The sequence below is a fragment of the Postia placenta genome (genome assembly GCF_002117355.1).
Source record: "Postia placenta MAD-698-R-SB12 unplaced genomic scaffold POSPLAscaffold_4, whole genome shotgun sequence".
Taxonomy (NCBI): domain Eukaryota; kingdom Fungi; phylum Basidiomycota; class Agaricomycetes; order Polyporales; family Adustoporiaceae; genus Rhodonia; species Rhodonia placenta.
In genome coordinates this window covers 1,184,132-1,210,098 of record NW_020169835.1, presented here as the reverse complement: position 1 = coordinate 1,210,098, position 25,967 = coordinate 1,184,132, and the positions used below count along the sequence as shown (strand labels likewise).

General features: G+C 53.7%; 8 protein-coding genes and 1 non-coding gene across 9 annotated transcripts; 5 read left to right on the top strand and 4 right to left on the bottom strand.

Annotated features, from left to right (window-relative positions):
• Positions 1 to 361: 361 nt before the first annotated feature.
• Positions 362 to 1,794, bottom strand: POSPLADRAFT_1054791 (hypothetical protein; the record flags this gene model as incomplete). The annotated part of the gene is made up of 3 exons (XM_024480560.1): positions 362 to 403; positions 457 to 621; positions 676 to 1,794. 3 exons carry the CDS (start codon positions 1,792 to 1,794, stop codon positions 362 to 364), a joined length of 1,326 nt encoding a protein of 441 aa, XP_024340977.1.
• A 531-nt stretch (positions 1,795 to 2,325) lies between these two features.
• POSPLADRAFT_1065484 (hypothetical protein) lies at positions 2,326 to 4,195 on the bottom strand (the record flags this gene model as incomplete). Its single annotated transcript, XM_024481953.1, has 5 exons — positions 3,777 to 4,195; positions 3,531 to 3,700; positions 3,308 to 3,458; positions 2,819 to 3,252; positions 2,326 to 2,761 (listed from the first exon to the last, which is right to left on the bottom strand). Exons 1-5 carry the CDS (start codon positions 3,927 to 3,929, stop codon positions 2,326 to 2,328), a joined length of 1,344 nt encoding a protein of 447 aa, XP_024340976.1. The 5' UTR covers positions 3,930 to 4,195.
• A 3,072-nt stretch (positions 4,196 to 7,267) lies between these two features.
• Positions 7,268 to 10,987, top strand: POSPLADRAFT_1179805 (hypothetical protein; the record flags this gene model as incomplete). Its single annotated transcript, XM_024488700.1, has 14 exons — positions 7,268 to 7,401; positions 7,452 to 7,528; positions 7,579 to 7,606; positions 7,658 to 7,967; positions 8,110 to 8,336; positions 8,416 to 8,677; positions 8,761 to 8,859; positions 8,928 to 8,937; positions 8,994 to 9,085; positions 9,142 to 9,232; positions 9,292 to 9,534; positions 9,589 to 9,794; positions 9,875 to 10,003; positions 10,067 to 10,987. 14 exons carry the CDS (start codon positions 7,268 to 7,270, stop codon positions 10,751 to 10,753), a joined length of 2,595 nt encoding a protein of 864 aa, XP_024340975.1. The 3' UTR covers positions 10,754 to 10,987.
• Positions 10,988 to 11,232: 245 nt separating this feature from the next.
• On the top strand, positions 11,233 to 12,396 carry POSPLADRAFT_1045287 (hypothetical protein; the record flags this gene model as incomplete). The annotated part of the gene is made up of 10 exons (XM_024478724.1): positions 11,233 to 11,283; positions 11,347 to 11,386; positions 11,445 to 11,496; positions 11,556 to 11,638; positions 11,706 to 11,776; positions 11,830 to 11,868; positions 11,924 to 11,962; positions 12,056 to 12,059; positions 12,100 to 12,225; positions 12,278 to 12,396. 10 exons carry the CDS (start codon positions 11,233 to 11,235, stop codon positions 12,394 to 12,396), a joined length of 624 nt encoding a protein of 207 aa, XP_024340974.1.
• Positions 12,397 to 14,137: 1,741 nt separating this feature from the next.
• Positions 14,138 to 14,290, top strand: POSPLADRAFT_1077219 (hypothetical protein; the record flags this gene model as incomplete). Its single annotated transcript, XM_024482948.1, has 1 exon — positions 14,138 to 14,290. A coding segment is annotated over one exon (153 nt), but the record flags the coding sequence as incomplete, so codon positions are not given.
• A 497-nt stretch (positions 14,291 to 14,787) lies between these two features.
• Positions 14,788 to 14,876, top strand: POSPLADRAFT_t51. The gene has a single exon. It is a non-coding gene; the product is annotated as a tRNA-Arg (tRNA).
• An 83-nt stretch (positions 14,877 to 14,959) lies between these two features.
• On the bottom strand, positions 14,960 to 21,303 carry POSPLADRAFT_1065482 (hypothetical protein; the record flags this gene model as incomplete). Its single annotated transcript, XM_024481952.1, has 23 exons — positions 14,960 to 15,055; positions 15,110 to 15,170; positions 15,223 to 15,353; positions 15,413 to 15,691; positions 15,748 to 15,924; positions 15,977 to 16,139; positions 16,191 to 16,285; positions 16,344 to 16,415; positions 16,471 to 16,517; positions 16,573 to 16,627; positions 16,683 to 16,781; positions 16,839 to 16,926; positions 16,982 to 17,357; positions 17,408 to 17,864; positions 17,923 to 18,147; positions 18,206 to 18,771; positions 18,832 to 19,012; positions 19,069 to 19,140; positions 19,193 to 19,702; positions 19,758 to 19,958; positions 20,011 to 20,942; positions 20,997 to 21,162; positions 21,220 to 21,303. The coding sequence occupies 23 exons, from the start codon at positions 21,301 to 21,303 to the stop codon at positions 15,029 to 15,031; spliced, it is 5,064 nt and encodes a 1,687-aa protein (XP_024340972.1). The 3' UTR covers positions 14,960 to 15,028.
• A 345-nt stretch (positions 21,304 to 21,648) lies between these two features.
• POSPLADRAFT_1138072 (hypothetical protein) lies at positions 21,649 to 22,741 on the bottom strand (the record flags this gene model as incomplete). Its single annotated transcript, XM_024484865.1, has 8 exons — positions 21,649 to 21,749; positions 21,811 to 21,887; positions 21,939 to 22,013; positions 22,067 to 22,180; positions 22,239 to 22,372; positions 22,431 to 22,524; positions 22,581 to 22,619; positions 22,683 to 22,741. 8 exons carry the CDS (start codon positions 22,739 to 22,741, stop codon positions 21,649 to 21,651), a joined length of 693 nt encoding a protein of 230 aa, XP_024340971.1.
• Positions 22,742 to 22,964: 223 nt separating this feature from the next.
• POSPLADRAFT_1179798 (hypothetical protein) lies at positions 22,965 to 25,558 on the top strand. Its single transcript, XM_024488699.1, has 9 exons — positions 22,965 to 23,091; positions 23,147 to 23,362; positions 23,425 to 23,730; positions 23,782 to 23,998; positions 24,069 to 24,224; positions 24,281 to 24,591; positions 24,682 to 24,772; positions 24,874 to 25,053; positions 25,111 to 25,558. Exons 1-9 carry the CDS (start codon positions 23,027 to 23,029, stop codon positions 25,507 to 25,509), a joined length of 1,941 nt encoding a protein of 646 aa, XP_024340970.1. The 5' UTR covers positions 22,965 to 23,026; the 3' UTR covers positions 25,510 to 25,558.
• Positions 25,559 to 25,967: the final 409 nt, after the last annotated feature.

Sequence of the window (25,967 nt, the reverse complement as noted above, 5' to 3'; positions counted from 1 at the left end):
CTGGTAGTCGATGCAGACAAGTGGCTTAATCCAGTCTGATCCGGAGAGATGCTTGTTATTGAAAGCGTCAAGATCGTAGAGGATCCGTGCAAGGACGTTTTGTTGTCCACCTCGAACAGAGGTGCTCATCGGCTGACAAGACGAGTCAGTATCATGACACTCGCGAAGTCGTTCTCCGCTTGAAACACTAGCAGAACATGTACCGAGCCCTGTTGGTGGCCTGAAGAAACGATGATTGTGACTCGAATACAACATAACTCGTACACTGTGATTACGACAAATCCATCCAAGAGAATAATAAGATGTATACGATTATACAAGTCCGAAAGAGAACGACTCAACGCTGAAAGCATTTCCTACGTCACATAGACGCGTTCTGGCTGAGAAGCGCCACAAGGTATTCCTGCGCATCAAAGTAAGTGACATGCATGGGAACGGCAAAACTATCGAATTCACCTTGTCTTGGGCGGAGTCCGCAAACATTGACCAGGCCTCACGCCCGTCGCCGAACTCGACAGCGAAAGAATGCGATACCCCCTCAAGCTCTTCATAGCCCTCTTGCCATTCTCTGATATGTCGGATCGTAGCCAATGCAACGGTTTCGAGGGGTAGTGACAGCTCCTGCATCCATAGCGTGGTGAGCAACTGTCTTCCGGGCATCAAAAGAAGACATACCTCTGGATTCTTAAATAATATGAGCGCATCATCATCAAGCTGATAGTAGCGTCGCTTCCACACTGTACCCTGACCGGCTTGTACAGTGACCCAGCCTGACATGTGCACTTGCCTCCCACCCTCCGACCTGACGGTTGCCTTGAGCCGTTGGGCCAAAGCCCGCCTCTCCCCCAAGACGCGCCTGCGCATCTCCTCTCTCTTACCTGACATCTCCTGCGCCCGCTTCGTCTGTTCGTTGCGCCATGCTTGCAGCTTGCGGGTCTCCTCAACACGCCGTTCTCGCTCAGCCCTCCTCCGCTCCGCGATGCTCAGGCGGATGAGGTCCTCGGCTTCACGCTCAGCTTCCTCCTTACGTTTGCGTTCTTCTGCAACCCTGCGTAATTGTTGCTCGAGTGCCGCCTTGCGAAGCCGCTCCTCCTCTGCGTAGCGGCGCAGCACCTCTTCTTTCTGCTGTTTCAGTCGAGCTTGCCGTTGGGCTTCCTCGTGCCGCGCCTGCTCCTCCTCCCGTTCCTTCGCTTTCAGCGCCTCACGGCGGCGAAGCTCAATTTCATCAGGGGTTGACGCGATGCGCCGCTCGGGAACACGCCCGCGGGCGAGGGGTAGGCGATGGGTTGCCATCGGGATGCGCGAGGGAGCAGGTTGGGTATGCGGGGGCGTGGGAGGTGCTTGGGCGTGCGGGTATGCATGTGCTTGGCCACGCACGCCTGCACGCGACGAGAGTGACACTGGGGTTTCCCGTTGAAGTCCGGATCCCGGGTTGTTTGCTGTGAGATTAGATTGGGAAGGCCGCAATTGTCGCGTGAGGAAGACCGCAGTCGACTGTGGTGACTGTGACGGGTGGAGGCCCTTGGGCGCACCTTCGTGTGAAGTGGACGCGAGTGAGTCTGGTGAAGGTGCGCGGGCGAGCTGAGATATCTCGAAGGCTGTATAGAGCTGCTGCCAGCTCTCGATGTAGCGACGACGTGCTTTCGTCTCGTCCTTGGGTGGGAGCGGGGGCGGGTCGTCCTCGACTTCTCTTATCGTCTTCCTTCTGCGTAGATTTGTTACACCATGTTTGCAGAGAAGAGCTTTGATGTCGAACTTGGATCTCAGCTTGCTTGGGCTGATCGTTACGGGCATAGCACGGAATAAAGGAGCGGATAGTTCACGACAGGTGAGGCGAGATGTAGAGACTATGGAATTCTTTGCAAGAACGCGAGTTTCCGCTGGCAGGGCGGTCTAAAGAGGCTGAGCAGGTCATTGTTCGCATCGTTGCTATCGAATTCAAATGCTGTAGGTGTCGTCCCAAAGCGGGGGAGCCTCACGCTTGTATTGTTCCCTCCGACGATTAGATTAGATCGCGCCCAACTTTACCGAGCTCGTATCATTCTTCCGACTCTCAGCCTGCCCCGTGGATCACTGCCTGCTCTTAGGACTCTTTGAAGCGAGCTGCCTCTTGCAGTTTCAGGTCACGACCTCAGCTGAAGACCCGTACCGGGTCTATGCGAGCACGTTTCATCATGACGCCACAGCCTTGAAACACCAAAACAGGCAGAGATCAGCTTCTAGGAACAAATGCGTGCAGATACAACTCCTTGTCGGTCAAGGCACGGACACAAAAGATAGATTGCGCCCCAGCATGCAAGACGACCGTCGACCGACCAAGCCCCACTAGTCATCCCACTGCACCTCCACGAGCTCCTCGCGCCAGGAGACTGGCGCACCGTCCTCCGCGCAATCCTTCTCGCACGAGAACACCATGCATGTCCCCCACTCCATGCCGACCCTATCTGCCACCCGCTCCCCCTTGAGTACGCGCAGCACCTCCTGCCGTCGTTCCTCATCGCTCTGCTGCGGCGTGGCGCCGCCTGCTGCGGGCGTCTTGAGCACATTGATGAGGTTCGGCATCAGCTGACACTCGAATACCCGCGGCGCATGGCAGTGGCGGCAGTGCGCGAGCACCGACGCATTATATATCCGCTTTTGCGCTGGTACCACCATGAAGGCAGACTTGGTCACCGGCGGCGGCGGAGCAGAGGGCTTTGGGAAGAGCCTGTCGAACACGCTGTCGCTCGAGAAAGGTAATGGGATGCCTCCCAATTCGTATCTATTGTCATCGAATGTCAGACATATTGGAATAAGTGAAACGACATCGTGAGCATACCGCAGGCATTGTTCGCCTTCGTATCCAACCCTTTTTGTGAAACGCTCGAAGGCATGGTCGACCTCTATGGAGTTCTCGTATCCTTCGAGAGCCCAGCTTGTATCTTTGCTCTTCTTTCCGTCGTCTTCCTCGACATATTCTTCACCGGCCGGAACTTTGACTTTTTTAACGGGTGGCAAGTATTCGGATATTGTGGATAGATACAGTGGCTCATACGCGGGAAGGGAAGCCCAATTTGAGCCGTCAAGTGTGGCGCTGGCCATGCGGGTTGCCAGGTCTTCTTCGTCGTGCTCGTCACTTTCTTCGCCCGATGATGACGAAGCGTCCGCTTCGGAGCTCGCCGCCCGTGCTGGTGGTTCCGTCGATGCGGCGGCGCCGCCGCCGAAAACCTGTGCGCCGAGGTCGAAGGGATTTGACAGACCTGCGGACTTCATCTGTGCATCATCATACCTCAGATGACCGGCAGCCTGGCAACATTGAATGACATACAGAAAATGGGTTGGCTTTCGGAACGCTCTTGCGGGCGGCTTCTTCGGCAGCTTTTGTCTCTGCCTCCTCTTTTGCTTTCTGCATTGCGAGCTTTTGCGCTAGTTTCTTCGCATACTTCTTGTTGTGCCGGAGACTTCTCCATGCTCTGACGCTGCGAAACCACCGCCTTTAAGCGAGTGCAGACAGAGATGCAAAAATATAGGTGGACGCACAAGATACTCACCTCCCGTCCTTCTTCTGGCACGGACCTCGTGGGCATGCCCACACGTACAGCACCCGGTCGTTGGGACTTTGCTCGACTGGACACCACACCTGCACGAGCAGTTGCATTGGCTGTGCACAATTCCCACAAAGCGCATATTCGGTTGGCGGTTCGGGCGCGGCGAGGAACGTCTTGCGTACACAACATAGAAACAGAACAAAATGCATTCAATATACGAAAACTACATATATGGCGGGACGCGCGTACAGGATGCCCGCCAATGCGCGAGATCATGGGGTCGCGGAGGTCCGCAGGGGACTCGATGGACCCGTCTGGGATACCCAGCTGCACGGCGGTCTCATCATCTGATCCCACCTCCTCATCCGAGTCTGACCAATCCTCTTCATCCTTGGGTGCCATTTATGTCAGGCGTGTTAGTCGTGAGTCTAGAAAAGAATTTGTGTCAGCATGCAATGCAGATTGAACTCATGAGGAGACAATATCAGTAAAGCATGAATGGTATAAATTTTGGATGTCGTCAAGGAAAGCAATGACGAGGAAGCCTCGCCACGACAGTTCAGACTCGTCATCTGAAGTTCATCATAAAAAGTCAACCCGGTATCAGCCAACGTACCTTCTGGACTGTGTGTATGGTCCGTGAGATGTGGGGAGCCAAAGTCAGTGGAGGAGGAAAGAGTTGTGGGCCAAGTGTCGGTGCTACAGGCGCGCAGAAAAATCGATCGAGGGGCAAACAAGGACAAGCGGGAGATCTCCGAAGGTAATCGGGGCGAACCCAGACAACACACGCTGCAGCATACTAGAGTTCCCCGTTGTCGTATCGATACCGCACTGTGGTCCTTGTTGAATGCTCATCTAAACTCTATCCCTTGGCGCAACCTTGATTCTGTATCAGATTTGTCTGCGTTCTTAATTGTCTCGCGCAGTAGCTAATAAAAGCGGACGATCGGTCTGACGCGCATGACAGGCCGCCAGGTGCGTACATATGTGCATATACTGTTACAGCTTCAGCGCCTGGCTCATACTACAAGTTAGGCCAAGCTTTGGTGGCGAATGCCGTCTTCATGACGCATGTGTCCGCGCGGACGCACAATCGTGCCGTGTTTTATTTACAAGGCAGTCCGCAGAAACGCGTCGCGTTCTGACGTGCCTGCTATACTTCTCGCGTCCATCTCCGACCGAGATCAGTCTTCGTCCTTCTATAGTAAAGTGTGCACTACCCGGACGCCCGCCGCTTTGCGGGCAACTGCCTTGCTGAAACTAACGACTTTTGCATGTTCTGCGGGGGCACCTGATCTCTGTTTATTGACTATCGAGCGCCGACGACTCCCCGCCCCTGCCCGCGTTCCTGCGCATATCGCACAACCCCCGTAAGTGCACCCGTGGTGCTCGTGCCATGGCCACACTTCCCCCGCGATCTTGTCTACAGCCACCATTTCCTTGCAGCTTCTTCCGCGAAGCGCTTCTTTCATTATGCCTCGCGCGTCGTCCCTGGCCTAACCCTCGTGGTGTGCACAATGCACACGAGGCATCTTGCGGAGCCACGCCGACATCCAGGTCGTCGGTTGGGTTCCGGCGTCTCACCAACCGCACGACCGGTGACGCCACGCCCCGTGGTCCCTAATAATGTCATAGTGCGTCGGGCGTACGCTCGTTGTTCCGTGTCGCGGATGCCATAATGCATGCGTAGCGAATTACGCGGTGCGCGTTCCCCTTGCTTCCCGAATCGCGGGAGAGGACATGATTGATTGGGGTGTCCTTTGGCCTCGACTCGATCGGCGTTGATCATGATTATCGCAACGTGATTCGGCTACTCGAGTCGCGGCAAGTCCGATTGACGGTACAGTGCAAGTAATCATAGTTCCATTACGATCGAGCTGGCAAGGCTCCTTGTTCCTGACTGCCTCAATCGTCACTAACCAGTCGGTCTCCAAGTTCAAGCTCGACGAATTGCCTTAAACCGCCTGACTGCCTAAGTTATGCCGGGTACAGGGACTACTGCCCCTGTGCTGTGTTCAATGCGTACCCTATGGCCTGCAAACGCTACTGGGCAGGCACCATGGCATTGGATAACTATTCTAGGCTTCACGGGTTTCTCAGGAACGCTATACTGTAGGTAGAAATCTGACAGGCGTTGGAAGGCCGCCCAGCGTACGTACTGGGCGCTTCGCCCCGGTCTCACGACGGCGATCCTAAAGGTAGAACTTTGGCTTCACGATTGTCTTCGTCCGCCCTGCGACCGTGCGCGCTGCTGGCTCGCCAGGGCCAATGTGTTGGCGGGTGCAATGTACGTATCACAGGGGCCTGTCGGGCATCGGATTGCAACACGCTTGTCATTCAACGCCTGCTATGGGCAAGGGTTTGAAGTACATGTGCGCTCAAGTCGAGCCGCGAGAGAGGCTAGAGTGAGATCGTAAACCCGAGGTTCTGGCGCTGGGCATGCATCAATGTGAAGACCAGGCGTTATTTTCGTGGGCTTGTGAAGCCTATCTAGGGTAAATCTAGGATGCTGAGGGATACTTTCGGGCCGAATGGAAGCGCAGCGGCGCTGCTGCTTGGCGGAACGATAACCATGAAAGGTAAGCAGGGCCGGCCACCGTCATGGACCCACTCATGAAACGGGGGAGAGGCTCTGCTTGCGGGTATATTGGTCGTGAAAGGCATCGTGCTGACGATGCATCGCGGATGCGCTGATCTGAAATTTTAGTAAATCATCGCGATTGAGGACGATCGACCATTCCTGTGAATTGGAGCGGAGCTCGAGACTGTGTCGTGTACTCCGACGGACATCAGCGTGCGTCAGTATACGCGTCGGGAAATGGTCATGACAATCATATGTGGGTGGGACTGGGGTGGCTCGAGGCGACGGCCCAATGACTGCGTTACGGTGATGAATCGGGCATCGCACGCGGTCCAGTGTGAAGTCAGGCAATGGTCTCAACGATACCTACTGTAAATGGGTACTCTCTGTACTGATTTACGCTGGGAAATTACAAATGAACGCCAGAAGTGTTGTACGGGGGAGACATATATGCTCTTTTTCGACATATATGAAGCGCCGCCACGAACGAAACAGGCAGCGGTCGACGGTGGCGGCTGAGTCATATTGCGGAGAGATCGCTATCGAGATTAGTGGAATCGGGAAGGAGGCCTGGGCAGAGAAAGCGGGCGGGGAGTCACCAGCTTATGCCGAGGCAACGGCAAGATATTCCGAATATGGTACTTGTCTGTTTCCCAGAGTCGTCAGTGATCAAAATTGGTGAGGAAAACTATCAGAGGAGAAGGTGGTAAGGGTGATAGTGGTGCACCGACGCCGAGCATGTGACTTGTACCATTGCGTGTGCCTGATTTATAATCTATTCATTAATCGAAAGCAGGTTTACGAGCACTATACATAAGCGCCCTGCACGTGGTGTAAATCGTTGGCTCGTTTACCATTTTTTTGACACACTAAAGTTTGGAGGTGTCGTGGGCCGAACGTTTAGGGGAGTTGCACGGAGCATGAGCCGAGAGAGGGGAAGATGAAGGATCAGAAGACAGGTGGGCGGGGAGAGGCCGCAAAAACAGAGGGAGGGCCGCGGAGGCAGTCAAGCGGACGGGCGCCTAAAGAAGATCTGCCACGGGCGCGATCGTGGGTTGCCGATTGGAGATGGCATCCTGTTTGCAGCAATGGGGGACCCCGCAGTGTCTTGAATATAACTGGCCTCGATCTCTCCTCCGCCATCAGGGCTCCTGCCATCATGTCCTCCTACGACGCCGTCCCCGCCTTCCCCATCCCCGTCAATGGCCACGACCTCAATCCCCCACCCAACGGCCCCCCATTTAAGAAGCGTAAACGCGGTGCAACGCGTCTCTCCTGCGCGGAGTGTCGGCGGTCGGTCTCCGCCTGTGTCAACCCCCGTCTCGCTCACCTCGGCCGTGTAGATTGAAGTTGCGCTGTGACCGTCAAATACCCTGCGAATCTTGCATCAAGAGGGGGTGCTCAGCGATATGCCCCGATGGTGAGTCCCACAGCGCGTACACCCCACTACCGTGCTATATCCCTCCCAAGGTTCCCTCACGACAGGCAAGGGCAATCGGTTGGTACCCCTCGTCTCTTTCCTGCTCTCCCACTCATATTTTCTCCACAGCAGATTTGTTCTTGCTTCAACACAAGAGCTTCATGAGAAGATCGCGCTTCTGTCAAGCCGCATACGCGAACTTGAGGATGGTCTTCGGACCTCCCATGCGTCAAATACCAACGGGACCGATCCCCACCCTCTTCTAACCGACGAACTCCTTCAGATCAAAGCACCAATACAGCGAGAGGGCATTGCACAACTCGTCAACTCCGCCCAGGATGACTCGGGCGCTGATGTTGTCGACTCGTTCGGCTCCCTCGCCATCAGCGACACCGGACGCACCAGCTATTTCGGGCAGGCTACTAGCTCATGGGTACGAGTATGGTGGTGACTGACCGTTACCACGTCACTGACATCTTCTGTTCTCTCCTTCTTCACGTAATTGCAGTACTTCCTCACGGTATGTCTATTATTTCTCCATGCCCGAGGGACATCCCCGGCTAACTTTGTTACAGAATGAGAGCTCTCGGGAGGAGGACCGAGATCAACGTCAAGCCAACCTCCGTCAGCTGCTTGCACCTGAAGTTCTTGCACTCAGCGGTGTCTTTCCCGTTGCCCCCCACATCCAACCTACCGTCGAGTCGGAGTCGGACCGACTCGAGCGTCTCCGCACATTGTTCTGGTATCTTCCCCCTGCAGCCGAAGCAGCAGAGCTGCGCCAAATATACTTCCAACATGCTGCCTGGATGTACGTACATACAAGCTTTGTTATCTGTCTTCCCTATCATTACGCCGCAGAGAACTGATAACCGCCTTTCTGCCGACAGGTACAATCCAATGTCCCTCGCAACATTCAACGAGCTGGTTTTCGATGTGTTCTACAACCCGGTTGCCGCACCACCAACAGATGACCCCCTGCTCGTACATCAGCTCGCGCTCATGTTCATGGTGCTAGCAATCGGGAGTTTGATGGACCTCGCGCGGCCCTCATACAACATAGACGCCGAGAAGTACCACCAGCTCGCGCGCGCGGCGCTCTTCCTGAGCCCAATCTTTGAAGAGCCGACATTGAGCGCAGTGCAAGCGCTGGTGAGTGGGATATCGTTGTGTGCCGGCGGGGCTGACGGATGATCCGGGGTATCTGATGGTGGCGCACGGCGTCGTGCATGCAGTTCCTCATGGCGTTTTATCTCTTCCTGTGTGAACGCCATGGCACGGGCGTCGGCACACGGTGGGCATTCATGGGCCTCGCGGTGAAGCTGAGCGTCAGCGTGAGTACTTCATGACCGAATGATGCTGGACGCTCATCCTGACTGAAACGTCTTGTGACGGTGTGCAGATGGGACTGCGTAAGTGATTTGACCAGTCGCCGGTCGCGGCACTGGTGCTAATGCCGTGAGTACAGATCGTGACGCGGGTAAGTGGAACGTCGAACCTGTTGAGATCCTGCGGCGGGGGAAGACGTTCTGGGAGGTTTTCTCGTACGATCTCTTGCAGGTTTGTGCCTCAACACACCTCGTAGAGTGACGTGCGACACTCATGCACTGTCGTAGTGCTTCACGCTAGGACGTCTACCGTCATTTCCTCTGGCCCATATTGATTGCAAGAAGCCCTACTCCGAGGATCCTTGTAACGAAGAGACATGTGAGTCATTTCCCCAATCGGCCGCATATAGCCTGCTCACTCACGCATCACCGATCCAGTCCACTGGTGGAAGCATAGATTTACGTCGGAGTGCATGAACTCGGTGTACGATCAGGCGTTCGGCGCGAAGACCCCGACGTACAAGACCGTGCTACAGCTCGACCGCAAACTCCGCTCGTTCCCGGTGCCTTCACAGCTGCAGATCGCCGGCTTCGGCGGCACCGAAACGCGCGCGAACAACTACTCGGACAGCGTGCCGCTGATTTTGCAGCGCCACACGGTGCTCGCACTTCGGGAGTCGCGTATGTTCCTCTAGCTACCGATCTGCGGTGCCGGTTCACTTACTCTGATTGTAGATCTGCTGTACATGCACCGCGGCTTTTTCGCGCGTGCCATCAGCGATCATCCACAGGATCCGCTGGGCAGCCCATATGGCAGCTCGTTCATCGCCGCGTACCGCAGCGCGGGCTCGCTCGTCGCCCTTGTGCGCAATATCTACTCGCAGCTCAAGGAGCTCACTGAGCGCATGTGGTTCCTCTGGACGCATCTGTTTTCGTGCTCGGTGCGTTGATCGCGTTTTACGAGCTCGACTCCTGGGCCCGGTGATGAACATCTTGATACTGACGTGCCGATGTTGCGCAGATCATCCTCGGGTCGATCGTGACCCGATGTCCATCTATGAGCCTTGCACCATCGGCTCTATTACAGCTCGACTCGGCATGTGAATTGTTCTCCAAAACGGCGCGATTCTTCCATGCCGAGAAGGTGTTGGTAAGTGCCTGTCAACGACGTGCTGCCTGTGTGCTTGATTGACGATCAACATTTTGCGAACAGGACATCATGATGAATCTCCGAGAAAAGGCTCACGCGAGTCTCGCGGCATGCCGCAACTCGCCACCGCACCGCAATGGCACGTCGGAGCCGACGACACCCGCTGACGCACACGACGAGCTCAACATCCTGGGCGGACGCACGCGGCTCGTCGCGTCGAAAGAGAAGTCGATGTCGCCGCAGATCATGGATCGTTCGCCGACGTCGCTGAACCCGATCGTGCCGCTGCCGCTCAAGGACGCCGACTGGCAGCATGAGTCCGTGCTGCAGTACATGCGGAGCTTCGCATCGCCGGCTCCTGGACAACAGTCCGCTGCAACCACCTCGCTGCACGCGCAGCTGGCGTCCCAAGGCATGATGAACGGAGGCATGCGCCACCATTCATCGGGGTACGAGCAGCACTCACCGATACAGGAGCTCTCGCCCATCAGCACGTCGTTTGGGCAGGCGGGCGACGCGTACCACCACGGCGCGCAGCCGGCGAACGGGATGCTGCAGATGGAGGGCATGGGCGGGATGTACCCGCAGTACTTTCCCGTGTTCGATTATGGCCCACCAAACCCGGAGGGGATGTTCATGGCGTCGCCGTCGGGCTCGCTCGATGGCAGCGACCCACGGTCGTACTCGCCAGAAGCGAACGCGCAGAGCTCATGGCAGGATTTTATGGCGCAGATGGAGATATCGATGTGAGCTGGGTAAGCTTGCAAGCCTGACGGATGTACCTACGTCCGTATGTTCGTTGTGTCAGCCAGTCCACTTACTACACACGGCTTCACGCGAGGTTTCGTAGCGTTTCTTATTCTTGCGTTTTTGTATCCTTCTACAGTTACTCTCTGCTCTATCTCAGCATCCCGGTTTTTTCTGTGTACTGCTGGTGACACGTAGGATAAGTACTCCCGCTAATATATAGGCCTGTACAATGCGCGCGGAGTGTGTTGGGGGAAAGGTGCGGAGTGCGCGCGCGTCCGACCAGTCAAATTCAACGAGTGCACGTGACTATGTATGAACTGGATTTGACGTCGCTTGGTTGGTGCATGTCCAACTTGACGGAGCCATTTTGACGTCGGCGCATCTGCGTTGGTTGCACCTTGTCCTTTCCCCTGACTTCCTTGTGCACGCTCGGTCTCCTCATCATCTAAGGGCCCTTTCCACGTACGACCAGGGACTCAATGCCGAGATGTGGTAGCACTGCGCGGCCGACGTTTGGCCGTACAAGACCGGTACGTTGCCCCCACTCCACTTTATCTGCGAATGAAACAGATGCTGGACGACCGCTCGGATAGATCCAGCGCAAGATAGTAGTGTGCGGCGACGGCGCCACGGGTGCGTGTTTTCGGAGCTCTGTTGGCAGATGGAGCCTGAGCGCATCATTTGGCTGCAGGGAAGACGTCTCTATTGAATGTCTTCACGCGTGGGTGGTTCTCCGCTGTCTAGTGAGTCTTGGCCTGTGAATCGTGTCATTGAACTCTCTGTTAAGCCGCGTTCCTTGTAGTGAGCCGACCGTGTTCGAGAACTACGTGCACGACATGCACGTGGAAGACCAACTGGTCGAGCTCAGTCTTTGGGATACCGCCGGTGTGTATTCGTGTGCCCATTAGGTAGAGGGTATGCTTGGAAACTGATCTTGCCAGTTCGCGCCCAGGTCAAGAAGAGTTTGATCGGCTGCGGTCACTAAGCTACGCGGAGACGCACGTAGTGATGTTGTGCTTCTCAGTAGGTGCCGGCGATAATTTCGATCAATCTGGCCTAACAACCACTACACTTAGATTGACAATCCAACATCTCTTGACAATATCGAGTCGAAGGTAGGCTCTAGAGTCGTTGGTATCTGTGCTCGTTCTCACATAGGGCGCGCGGTAGTGGATTGATGAGATCCTGGAATATTGTCCAGGTGTAAAGGTGTGTCGGATGTGTATGAAATTAGCTATAGAGCTTACCACGTGTTTCCTTAGCTCGTTCTTGTTGGTGAGTGGTTTGTATGCTTCCATCAAGTCGCGTTGTGCTCAAATGGAATCACCTCAATGACGTCACACTAGCGCTGAAATGCGATCTTCGTGAAGACCGCGCAACTCAAGAGCGGTTGTCACGCTACGGCACGCATACAGTCCAATATGAGGAGGGCCTTGCAGTCGCAAGGCGGATACGAGCATCGCGATACTTAGGTATGCTTTCCTGTCGCCCCCTATCGTCGACTGCTGACCCGGCTGGTGGAAGAGTGCAGCGCCAAGCACAATCGCGGTGTTAGTGAGGTGTTCTACGAAGCAGCCCGTGTCTCGATTGCGACTCGTGCGAAAGGCTCAGGAGCCTCCTTTGGTGGCTGCGTCATCGTTTGATTCTCCATCCCCGTTGGCTTCTGCAGGACGTCAGAGCCAGGCATTCGTTCATTCATACCCTCACTTATGATATCATGGCTCCTTCTGTGTGCATTCTGCTTACGGCTCGCTTTGCTTTTTTCGGAGGCTCAACTTAATTCCCCGTTGATGAAAACGGATATAATACATGTACTAACGCCCTCGCTGTGTATTTGTCATAGAATGAGTTCCGCTGGAATTCGTCAGCTCCTGGCCGTATATCCGTCGGACTCTCACATATCACTGACAATGGTCGTCTGTTGAGCAGAAACGCTAGCAAAATTACATATCCTCAGCACGGACAGCGGTCCGAGCGATGTTCACTTTCAAAATGCTCATCTGGTAATGCCTTGAAAGGTACTTGCTCGTCATCAGGATATGTAATAGCCGTTGGGCGTGAGAGACTTGAATATTGAACAGCGAGTTTGAAGGCTTCCTTGTTCTCTCACCGCGAGCGAGACTCAGGCTATAATTGGAAGGTATGAACTCATAATGGTGACGAGCGCATGAGTGCAGATTTTGCTGTTCTCAAGTTGGCGGCAACCTGACATAGTCTGTGCAGACAGCTCTTGTTCTGTGATGCCATGCACATCCTCCTATTGACCGGCGTATTCCCGCACGGTGTGCCCCACTTTCAGGAGCCCAAGGATGTGGATCGTCCTGACCATTCATTGATATATGTCACCCTGTGGGGCACCAGATTTCTCCATGCACCGTATCAAACCCCTGGAGAACTTAGAGACGACTCAGCAGACTCGCATGACCGCACATAACCTCGTTGTATAGCATATAGTTATTCGCACCGTCCACGTCGCCTCCTAGCACCGGGTTCTTCCTGGAAGACAATATGCAAGACGCTTTTGTAGAACCCGGTGATGCTAGCGTCAACATGTAACATCGAGATGAAACTAGGAAGAATATTCACACTTGGCAGATTGCTTCACTGCTCCTGAGGGCGGCGGGAAGCGCAAGTGAATATGATGCGTCGGGAGCGACACTCTTGAGCGCTTGAGCATGAGAAGCCGAGACAATGCTAGTTGCGGACTCGAACCGGAGACTTCGAGTCTAGTTTGTCCAGGCTTAGGACGGGGCTCTCATCCCAATTCGGATAGCAGTTTGCCAGATTCGGACGCGTTTCGATCGATCGGACAAGTTATGAAGCATCGTGTCTCTTGTACGTCATTCTTCTCCTCTCAAACTAGTAGTGACATCACCATGCCTTGGCTGTCCTGTATATATGTAAAGCGGTTTCAACGTCGAGCAATCCAGTTCCCCTCTCTCGCACAAACCCCCTCTCCCTACATCCTGGTATGGACGAGCGACTTGGATGTCGTACGCACTAGGTAAGTGCTATAACCTGGATTTCAGTCAGTAATTCTCTCGCCTGGTTTTTCTTTGTACATCCAGATGCTCCGTCACTCTTGCTGGCTACGGGATCCTGGCGCACTATGTTCAAGGATACTTGTTGCTCGGCACGCGGTGCAGGAACATGCGGGAGCCCCACTCGACGACAGCGCGATATGGCGGTCGGTGCGCCAAGCCGCATTCTCCAAGAAGGCCTCCGATTTCTGGTGGAAAGCCCTGCACAGGGCCATAGGTGCAGCCCGTTCTGCCTAATCTGGTACACGCTGCCCTATACCAGACGTGCGGAGTAGAAGAAACGACTCGGATGGAACATATTCTATTGCAGTGCACTCACCAGGACCGGTAGGAAGTCTGGACCCTCGCACAGAGTACCTGGGAACGACGCGGGATCCCATGGTCAGCTCTCTCCTGGGGTTTGCTGCTCGGATGCGGCCTCATTGGCTTCCGCTCCACGGAAAAGAAACTACGACGAAGGCCAACGAGGCTCTACCGGATACTCGTTACGGAGGCCGCACTTGGAACTTACGCAGCCACAGGACCTTCCGACCGGAACAGGCCGGGGCCGATATACAAGTCCTCTGGTGGTCGTCCCTAAAAGCATGCTGATCCATTGATAGGGTGCTCACGAACGGAGGTAAACTTGGCCGCAAGACCCTACAAAAAGACTTGGTACTGGAGACATGGAGTAGAACACCCCAGATCGAACACTCCCTACCGGACGACTGGATACTTGAAGAGGAGGTTTCAGTCCTCGGGAATGGTGTCTCGACTCACTATAATGACCGAGCCTGCATTGTCCGGGAGTGCATTTCCTCCTCTGGTGCGGGTGTAAACCTGAACCCTACGCCAATACTGTAACCCTCCGGAAGCAACCTGGCTGACCCAAGTTAGTTGTCCGGCGGGCTCCTGGCTTCCTAAAAATTTAAACATGATAAATAAGAAAGAGTGCTTGTTGTCACTTCCCATGCCATCATAATGATACAAATCATAATACAATCCACATGCATCGGCCGCCTGGCGAAATGGCATCGCGTCTGACTACGATCATGTGATCATGTGACATCAGGAGATTGCAGGTTCGACCCCTGCGGTGGTCAATCCTTTTTGTGTTCACATTATTAAACGAACATCAGTGATTCTGAAGTGCCGCACCGTGCAATCGTGTAACCCGAAACTTTCATTAACCGACAAACACAGCATGTGCATAACTATACGTCCGAAATAATACAATAAGGAAGGTATCTACAGATTAGAAGCTCGCGAAGCCAGTCATTGCCTAGAGACAAGAAACTCAGTGGTCATAGACGCGATCAACATTATTGACCCTTACAGGAGGCATGCCAATTGCTGTTCCATTGGGCATCATTGGAGGTGGCGCTTGGGACGGGAAACTGCAGAGTGCAGCCGTGAGCTAAGGGGAAAGTCACCAAGAAGCAGACCTACCCATTCCCTGCTGTAAGCATCAGGCGGTTGCCAATCAAGCCGGGGTTAATAATCGGCGCCTCTGCCTCCTGCTGCTCTTTCTGCGAATCCTTCTTGGACAGCTCCTCGACCCTCTTTTCCAACGCAGACACCTTGAACAAGATATTAGTGCTCAGCTACACAAATAGAAAGTCGTTTTTGCAAAGCATACCTTATCTACCATTGTTCGTGAAATCTGGATCTTATATGGCATGTAGAAGTCGTTCAGGCCATGCTGCCATGACGTCTCTTCCACCACGTCTGATCGGAGTAAGTCGAAGCACGTGTAAAGCGTGGCCGCGAAGCACTCCTTGTTGCCAATGTCGACGAAATATGAAAGAAGTTCCTCTGCTACCTCTGTTGAGGCTGAGGTTGCTGCAGTGACAACAGCATCCTTGTAGAGCTTGTCCCGTTTCGAGAGTGATATTGACTCTTCCCAGCGAGAGTTTTTCTACGCGAGGGGATGGGATCAGCACTTGATTACATATGACGAAAATGAATATATACTTTGTAGAGATGAGCAGCGATGCGACGGAACTCGAGCAGCTCGTGTTGTTCTAGCCGTTGAGCGAGCTTGACGTTGTTGAAGTTATCAAAGCTGTCGATCGAATCACGGAGAGTCTTGTAGTCTTCCTCCTCAATGAGCAGGTCATTGTAGGCATCGTTGACAGCTTCGATGTTGAGCTACAGTCTCAGATTTAGTTACATGCCCTCACCAAAAAGGCTACACACGTACATGCTGCACGGCGATGAGATACGAGCGGATCAGTGGGACATGGTCGATCTGGCGGAACATCCTGACGACACGCGAATGGTCGACTCGAGGAATCATGACGGTCAACAGATCGGTGAGGAGATTCGGCTGCTCTTGCAAGTAGAAAGTGAGCGCCTTGTAGTAGCTGTAACGCAGCGATTAGCCCATCCACATCACATAATCGCTACATGCGTACATCTCGATGTTAGCCACCCGAACAATCACGTCCTTGAACTGGTTGTGTTCCCATGCATCTGAAGACCGCTCGATCATTGCCAGGGCTGCGTTGTCCTATAGACGTTGTCAGCACCACGACGAAAAGGCACCTGATCTAGTTGTCAGCACTTACAAACTCGTCATACTTGATATACAAGAAGACAAGCTCGGGCCAGAGGTGGGCTTTCTCAGTCGCTTTGATGACCTATTTATCGAGCAGTTAGCTTTTCCATCGAGACTGAAGTATAAACTCAGCAGACCTTGGGAATGTTGATGCGAGACACAAAGAGCTTCAAGTGTTCCATGACTGCGGACAGAACTATTCGTGTCGCGAACAATTTCAGGAGGACCAGGACACTCACGCTTCTCAGGCTTGTATTTGCTATATAGGATGGCAAGCTCAGTGAAGATGCCCATCTGAAACGAAAACATCTTCAGATCTGTTCAAGAGTATGCAGATAGAGAGCCTCACGTGTGCCCGCTCCAAGCTCAATGCGGCTTCCAATAGTGATAGGATCTCGTCGAAGTGACCGCGACGCTCGTATATTTGCACAAGAGCAGCGAGCTCCTCCTGCACACACATAATTTGTTAGCTCAGCGCAACACGAACGACCACACAACTGCTTACCGCGTGCACGACAATGTTGAGACCACAGATTTGCGCAAGACGAAATTCTCGTTTCTCCAGACATGCTGCGTGCACCTGTTTCCAGACCCTAATATGCGCCGGTCGGTCAATTAGATGCATGCACTAAGAAGACTGATCCTCACTGGGTGTTCCCAGCTTTCCGCGCGCTCTCGACAGCCGCTTGATTCTCCTCAAGGTAGATGAGGGTGGTAGCAAGGCGCGCCCAGTTGGAGATACTGGTGAACAAGAGCTTTGCCGCCTGGTACAGCTCGTCTTCGAAACACTTCTCTCCGACCTCGAGAATGTCCGCAACGTTCGTCATGGCCAGGAAGTCTTCCATATCGTGCAGACGGTCCGTCTTCGCATATGCGTACGCCAGCTCAGTGTCAATCTTGGGCTCCCGGAGTGATTTACGGGCCATCTGCAGATAGCGGACAAGATCATCGTGCTTACCAGCACGGCTGGCGATTTCGATGACTTCCACATAGTTGGAAGGATCCTCCGCCTTGATGTAGGAATCTACACGACGCGATAAGGTAACATTCTACGAGCGAGTAGGGAGACCTCACCAATGGCGTCTTTGATCCGCAGGCCGTCGAGCTGGGCCTTCGCAAGCCTGCTCCACACGTCAGGCCTGTTGACCTTGATCGCATACTCCACGCCACGGTCCAGAGAGACAATATGTTCGACGAGAACATTTATGGCCATTGCGTGCTGCTCGTACTTCTTGTAAATGAGGAACGCCTCTTCGTACAACCCATGATCTGTGGCAATCTTCGCGATTTCCGCGACGTCGTAGTTCTTGAGCTTGTCAATATAACCGACGACCTTGCCCTTGTCCGCACGGATCGCCGTGAGCATCATCAGATTCTGGAGGTTCTTGTTGTCCGAGAATGGTGAAGGCTCCAGAATGAGCTTCTCCAGCAGTTCAATAAGTTCGATAGGAAGGTCAGCCTGCAGGAACGCCTTGACTGTTATCGAAACATCGTCGGGGTCAGTGGATTCCGGAAGAGCAGTCGCAATGACCTAGAAACGATCTAGGTGAGGCTTTCTGCAATTAATGGCAGGTTAAGGGTGTTATTACCTGGTCAATGAGCGCGCGTCGGTGCATGTTGTCTGGTGTCAGGACTTGCGCCCACAACTCGGGCTGTCGGCGTTTCACTAGATAGCGTGCCTGCTGCTTGAACATAGAGTTCTCGTTTGTAATAGCAATGAGTTCATCGTCACATAAGCCCTTTGCATAAGCAATGTATGCCAAGTAAGGATCCCGCGCCTCGCAAAACTTTCCGACCACCAGAGGCTCATACAGCTGCATGATTGGTAAGCATTATTAGCGATTTCAACTCGGTTGCCGAAGGGCTACTCACGTTGTTCTCTTTGAGAAATACCTCCGGGTTGCTGTTTGAGTCGATATAGATTTTGGCCAACGCATTGTATACCGCAGCGTCCTGACTACCTTGCTGTACGCGAGCCTCCAACCAGGGGAGGATCAACTTTAGTCTGTTACGGACTTCGACCTCGTGCACAAGTTCGTCGATCGGGAAGTTGCCCGGGACAGATGCCAGGAGTGACTTAATCGTTGTCTCGTCACAGTCAACATCCAATAGCCCTCCAATGACCTGAGGGGTCCTGACAGAGTTGACGCGCTGCACGTACACCTCAATGAAGTTCGTGAGACCATTCTGGTATAGATAAAGCACGAGGTCGTGCACGAAATCGAAACGGTCGCAGACGATAATGAGCGGCAACTGGTCTGCGAGCTTAGCCTCTTTGAGGAAGTTCTTGACCTTCTCGGGATTGTAATAGTTGCTCTCGCGACAGATGCGCTCGACTTCGCGAATCTGACCGGTACGGGTAGCAGCTTGGATGTACTTGAAGTGAACCTCGGGGTCGGTGCTGAGGTTGACGATTGAGCCCAGGTAGTAGTAGAGACCTATATCGAATGATCAGCATGAAGCATGAGACAATCGACATTCTAACTGTTTGAACACACCTTCAAAGGTCTTGAACGACTCGAACATCTCGATGAGCTTCACAGGACCCAAGATGTCTGAGTACTTCGTCGCAATCTGGATGACGACCTGCAAATTCTGGCGAATGTTTACGCGAAGCATTTCTTCCATGCATGCCATTGACTGTTCGGTTGTAAGTCTGCTGAAGTAGTTCACAAGCCACTAGGAGCAAGTACTTGTGAGCGAAGCGCGCATATATGAGCATACTAATGACCTACATCCGTCGGGAACACGCTCGCATGGACGATAACGCGCTTGATGTCCGCGAGATCCTCGTAGTGCTCCAGCGCCTGGATGGTGACTGTCAGCGAGCACGACACGATAGTCAAATGGTTGACGCACCCGCTGCAATAGGCCTGCCTTTTCACACAGATTCGCAATTCTTGGCCGGTCATAGTGAGTGAACATCTCGTTCCCGAGGATGGCATCTGCGACCTGAGGAGCGTGGACAAGGTTCATCTCGAGGAGACGAGTCTGAAGGTGCGCTTGCTCGGGTTTGTTGTCTTTCAGAGCGTCCAGAAGGAACGACGTTGCTTGCTGGATCATGTTCTGCGACATGAAGATATCCACCACTCGCTCGACATCCACGAGGGGGCCACTCTCGTCGTTGGCAAGTTGCATGGCGAACTCCGCACCCTTCTCGGGGTTCGAACGCATGACGTGCTGCAACAATCCAACATAATCTGGCTGGTAGCTGACCTTCTTCGCGTAGAGCAGGATCTTGTCTGTTTGGCCGGTCTCCGCGAAGCACGCAATGACTTTGCTTGGTACGTTCGCCCTTAGGTAGACACTCAGCGCAAGCGTCATGTCGTACAACCGAACGATGTCTCCCAATTCCTCGCTGCACGTCAGCTGAAAGCCAGGTCAGCCAGCACTCGCATCGCAGCATGGAACCGGCCGAACGCACCTTGTTCTCCTTCAGCCACTTCTCAAGCAGCTGCTTCCTACCCTGTTGCAGAACCGGACGCGCCAATTCAACGGATTCCAGGTGGTTGAGCTCGCCTTTCTCCAGCAGGATACCGAAGTACTGCAAGATAGGTGACAATCCACCAGGAGGGGCAGGGGCTTGCTTAAAAGACTCTATAACTTGTGCAGTTCGAAGAATACCCTGTAATACCCCTATTCAGTGTTGTCTTCGCGAAGGCATCTTGCATACATACTCTTGGCGAGTTCGCAGCGACTTTCGCTGCCTCCCCAAACTGCCCGCTCTGGAACAGCTGCTGGTACTGCTTAATGTAGAGATCGTCTGCACCCGGCAAGTTTCCTCGGCTCGCAAGCTTGAACGCGAGCTCCGTGTTGTTTAGCGTTGTCAAAATGTACGGAATGATGGTCTGTTCATCGACGTTGACGCTGAGCACTTGTCCCTTCTTGTTCACGCCAATGATACCGTTCGTCGCCTCATGCTCTGCTGTGACGAAGATCGTCTCGCCTGAGATGCGGTTCATGTAGATGCACGCGCCCGTGTCCAGGTCGTACAAGTGGATGAAGCCGTACTTCGTGACGAGGTAAACGATGCCGTGTTGCTTCGACACTTGCATCGCGACTGGGAAGTCGTTCGTCGCCTCAGGAGGGAAATACACGTCCACCGCCTTCTTCGTGAACGGCGGATCCGGCGCCTGGTGGTCGATCTCGACAATATGCAGCTTCGCGCCCGTCGCAGTGCGCACTGAGAAGGTGAACAACTTCGTCGGCTTCTGGTGCCCTTCGAGCTTGATCTCCGCGAATGACGCTGCGTGCCCTTCGATTGGCTGACTGACATTGCGCTCGCGGCTGTAAAGCTGGATGGAGCCCTTCACCTTGAACGCAGACGGGTTCGTCGTATTTCCGGAGATGCCGACTAACACGAGCCATTTCTCGTCCCCGGACGCGCGGTAGTTGATGATCTGTGCACCGACGAGCGTAGGGTGCCGGTCGAAGATCTTCTGCGGGGGAGATGTAGTATCTGCCATGGTCCAGTGGTACACAGACGTCTCTGTCACCAGCCCAATGGTCGTGTCGGAGATCCACTTCCAGAATACGACGTCTTCGTTGTTCACGTGCGACTTGACCTTCTGCTTCGTCTCGAGATTGAATATCTGTAATGTCCGACCCGCTAAACCAGTGCCATCTCAGTATATCTGGCGCGCGTATAGAAGTGCGTACGTACCCTTGAGTGCAAGAATCTTCTGTTGCGGGTGCATTATGGCCGAGTCGGCCGTGATGGGTCTACGTAGCACATTATTGGCGTCGAACAAATCAATAATCACGACCTGGTTCTGTTCGCCGACTTTCTCGCGGACACAAATGAAGTGGTCGGACTCGAGCGACAGGGTCTACGCGTCCCATGCCATAGTAAGCACATGGGTCCGACACAGGCCCGTTATACGCACCTGGAAGCCGATGGAGGCAGGTTGTACACCCAACGCAGTAAGCTGGACGTGTTCACAGAACGCAATAGGCTTGGAAATATCCATCGTCACGAAGTTTTGAGGCCACGTTGAGCTCGTCGAGAGCTGCGTCCTGCGGCGGTAGTTGAGTAGGGAGGGGAATTGGGTTGACGTGTGTTTACTCCCCATTCGGCAATTGACTGCTGTGCGACGGGCGCCTCGCTCAATGCAACGGACCTGAGTTTCACTGGGAGACGTCGGGTCGACGTGTACAAGTTCACAATCTGCGCACAGACGAGCACTAGAGAGTTTATACAGCAGCCCTGCATAAGATACCCTTTGCCCATGACAAGCATACAGCTGCGTATGATACAGATACGGTGACGACGGACGAATGCAGATCCCTCAAGGCAGACACGACAAACGGAACATCTACTCTTCCGCTAGTGCTAACGCCTGTTCTATGTCATCCTCTTCCATGAGCCTTGACGCAGGGAGGCCATTCCCGAAGTACAGCCGTTGGCCAATAATGACTGTAAGACGTGTTAGGGTTCAATGGTTCATCTCTACAAATAATTTCATTTAGCAACTCACCGCAGTCCACAGACAGTTGAAAGACGGAACATATCTTGAATTGCAAAGGAGAGTTCTGCAGGAAGAAGTACACCGTTCTACCCGAAATTGTTCAGCGTGTTCGTGACGGCATCGTGCGTGGCACTCACTTGAAGGCATCGCCACCAACCCACCCGAGCAAGGTTGTCATCCTGAAGCCATATAAGGACTTCTGTTTGTGGTTGCTGTATGATATCCAATGGTATCAACGATACACCAAAGGCAACGCACAACTAACCTGATAAGTTGTGGTATTGGCAGCGTACTCTCGACGCCCAAAGCGATCAACCCAAGGACGAATATGAAGGCTTCCGAGCGACCGAAGATGAGGTACAGGATGGCTTGGACAAGACTATTGTGCATGTATGAGTGATGCCCGCAGCAGTGGTTGAATGTGAACGTGAACATACATGAATCCTGCAAGGAACTCCATGTATTGTGTGTACGTGGGCCATTGCCAGAAGGCAAATGGCCTTGTCGAAGCACCGACATTCTCGGGACTACCAGACGGGCGATATTGGATGCAAATATACAGGAGTGCTAGCTGTGTAAGAGTACTAATAAGACATGGCTGGCCTGCATACGGCAGCTTCGTTGCTCACCTGTGCCAGTATCATGAATAGGGACTGCAGGAGCAAGGCCAGCTCAAACCGGCTCCCCAGCCAGAAGAAACATCGAGTGATGTTCGCGAGTAGCCTGAATGAGACACCGGCTAAGCAAGCGTTGAGATGAAATGAAGAGCATGTACATACAGTATAGCGCAGACATCACGGGAGAATCCTGTTGAGTCTCTGCGTGCGGTGATACCTTTGTGTCAGTCAGTGTTGCTCCGGCTCAGAGACAGTGTAACGTACTTGTTCCGGACGATCGAGAAGGCTTGATCGGCATAGACGAGGGGCGGGCCCACGGCCATGCCGATAGAGGCCAGCGTCGATACCCATGTCGGAGACATGCTGGTAGAGGGGACGAGTGATAAAGCTAAAGTCAACAGAGAGATCAGAGTCATTGACGCGCTACAGCCCGCTGGCAGGCGCGCCGCAAAGCAGAGCCATCCTCCGACGCGTCTCGATCACCCGGCCGATCACTCCTTCCTTTTGGGGCAGCCTTCTCCGCGGAAGACAGCCTTGCATTTTCCTTGCATACATCCCCCATTCGCAGCCCGCTACGGCGTTGTACAAACACTAGCTTCTGAAAAGCCATGTCGTCGTCGAATGCATACGCAGGACCTTGGTCCTCGCTCCCAACTACATTGACCCCATGGATGTAAGTCAACACCTCTAATAGTACATCACAGTTCAAAGCTAATGCATCAGTTCAGAATGGACGTGATCCAGTCCATGGGGTACACACAAATGACCCCCGTACAAGCCTCTACCATTCCATTATTCATGAAGCACAAAGATGTCGTTGTGGAGGCTGTGACCGGCTCCGGGAAAACACTCGCCTTCGTCATTCCTGTTCTCGAGAAGCTACTGCGGAGGGAAAGGAGGTTGCGGAAGAATGAGATTGGCGCGTTAATAATCAGCCCTACAAGGTGCGTCGAACACCTCGTGTCTTCAATCCAGAAGTGCAGAAGTTCAGCATTTCAGGATGTAGAGAACTCGCGACACAGATCCATTCCGTCTTCTCCCTATTTCTCTCCAGTCAGCCCGGACACCATGACTCTGCCTCGGAAGACGACGAGCATGTGAATACAAAGACAATAGAGCCAGCACATCCACAACCTCTGCTTGTGATATCTTCTGACTCTCCTCCCACGGAGGACATTCAACGTTTCTTGTCAACTGGAGCAGACATCGTTGTGGGGACTCCTGGCAGGGTGGAAGAATTTCTTCTTGGAAAGGGAAGAGACGTCGTTAATGCCAAGGAGCTTGAGGTGCTCGTCCTTGATGAGGCCGACCGGTGCGAATTATTGTACTCTCAGCGCTCCACACAGCTAAACTAGATGCGTAGGTTGCTGGACCTTGGGTTCCAAACTACTCTCTCGCGCATCCTGACCCATCTGCCGAAACAGCGCCGGACGGGTCTGTTTAGTGCAACTATGACAGATGCCGATGCTCTCTCAGAACTGGTCCGAGTTGGGCTCCGCAATCCTGCACGCATTGTTGTGAAGGTACAGACGAAGAAGTCCAAACTCAAGAATGCTGGGAGTGATGACCGCAGTGAAGTCGTCGAAGAGAGACGAATACCTGCTAAGTACGCATGCCCTTCCTACCCCCCGAATGTCCTCCTGATTGCAGTTCGTCTCTAGTTTGCAGAATTATTGTCTCACATGTCGCGCCTCAGAGAAGCTTGTGCAAGTCTCGAGGATATTAGCTCATGAAGTTGCAAAGCATCAATCAAGCCGCTTCATTGTGTATTTTTCTACCTGTGCATGCGTCGAATATTTCTATCGTGTATGTTCTACTTCCTGCGGGCCCTCTCCGCCATTATGTCTCACATTTTCCCCTAGATTCTCCTTCCCTTCATGCCGCCCAACACAACACTCTACTCTTTGCACGGCCACCTCCCGCCTGCGACCCGTACACGCACGCTCGCCAATTTCTCCTCTTCAGTAGCCCTCCCCTCTGCTCCCTCCGTGCTCCTTGCCACGGACGTCGCCGCACGGGGACTCGACCTCCCTGATGTAGACGTCGTCATCCAATTCGACCCCCCATCGGACTCGAAAGCGTTCTCGCATCGATGTGGGCGCACGGCGCGTGCCGGACGGAGCGGGCGTGCGTGGGTACTCCTAGTAGGCAGGGAGCGGGATTATGTAGGTAGGTGATCGGTTTTCAAGTCTGCAGCATGAAGACAACATTAACAATCGCGTGGAGACTTCTTGTCGATTCGCAAAATACCACTCATCGAGAGACCAGCTTTCTCTGAAGATGGATCTGCACGAGATCGCGATACTGAGGACGACAGCGCCGAGGTAACCTCTGCTGTCTCGCAGATACGGAAAGTGCTTTTAACAGACAGGGGGCTGCACGACAAGGTGTGTTCCTTCAATATCCTATGAACGTGAAAAAGTCGCCGACATCTCGAATATTGTGCATTACATAGGCTGCAAAAGCATTTGTGTCGTTCGTGCGTGCATACTCAAAGCACGAGGCATCGTACATATTCCGCGTCAAAGACCTGGACCTCGTTGGTGTTGCAAAGAGCTTCGGTCTCCTGCGTCTGCCGCGCATGCCTGAGCTGACCGACGTCTCGCGCAATGGCTGGGAAGATGCCGACGTTGACGTGAGTTCTTTGTGCCATCCTCCGTGTGTCGTATTGCTGATGGCCTGCTGCCCTCAGTGGAGTGCCTATGCGTATGCGGAGAAAGCGCGGGAGGCGAAGCGTCTTGCAGCTGCAGCGGAGCAGACTCGCAGCACGGCCGAAGGTGCGGAGCGCAAGGCGGAGCGCCTCGAGCAGAAGAAGGCCAATGCGGCTTGGAGTAACAAGCTCACCAGGAAGGAAGAGCAGCTAAAACGGAAGGAGAAGAAGGATCGCAAGCGCAAGTGGCAAAAGGAACATCAGGAGCCGGTGGCCATCGGGGGTAGCGCAACTAAGAAGAGGGGGAGCGAGGAAGATGGGAGCGACGTTGACGATGGAGATGATTGGGAGGAATTAGCGAGGGAAGAGAGGATGGCGAAAAAGGTGAAGCGCGGAGCGGTCAGTCAAGAGGTGTTCGATGGGGAGTTTGGGGGCCTGTGATACGTTGTATGAGGCTTGACGTCCTGTCTGCATTCATGTATCGGCGCTGAAACGAGGCATTGAATGAGTACATTTCTTCATATATTGATGGCATCACATCTGATCCTCACAATCCATAATTCCCCGGGGGGGGGGGAGGTTCGCGTCGGGCTCATTTGCGGGTACTGGATGTACGCTGATGTGCGGACTAGAAGTTTCATTTTGAATCTAATATTCCCAGTGCCCACCGTCCTGTGAAGGGGACAAACGCGATCACGTGATCGTGCGCGACAGTCATGTCAAGTAGGATAATACGCGCCTTCCTTCCTGGCTGCCAATTGTAAGGGACACGGTCATCAGAGATGATTTCATTCGTTCGCATGTGTCCGCCTCCTTCCATATGCTCATAACACGACGATGAGCAGCGTTGATATCGAGTCTACGAAGGCTTTTGTTGGATTTAAACGAAACCGATCACC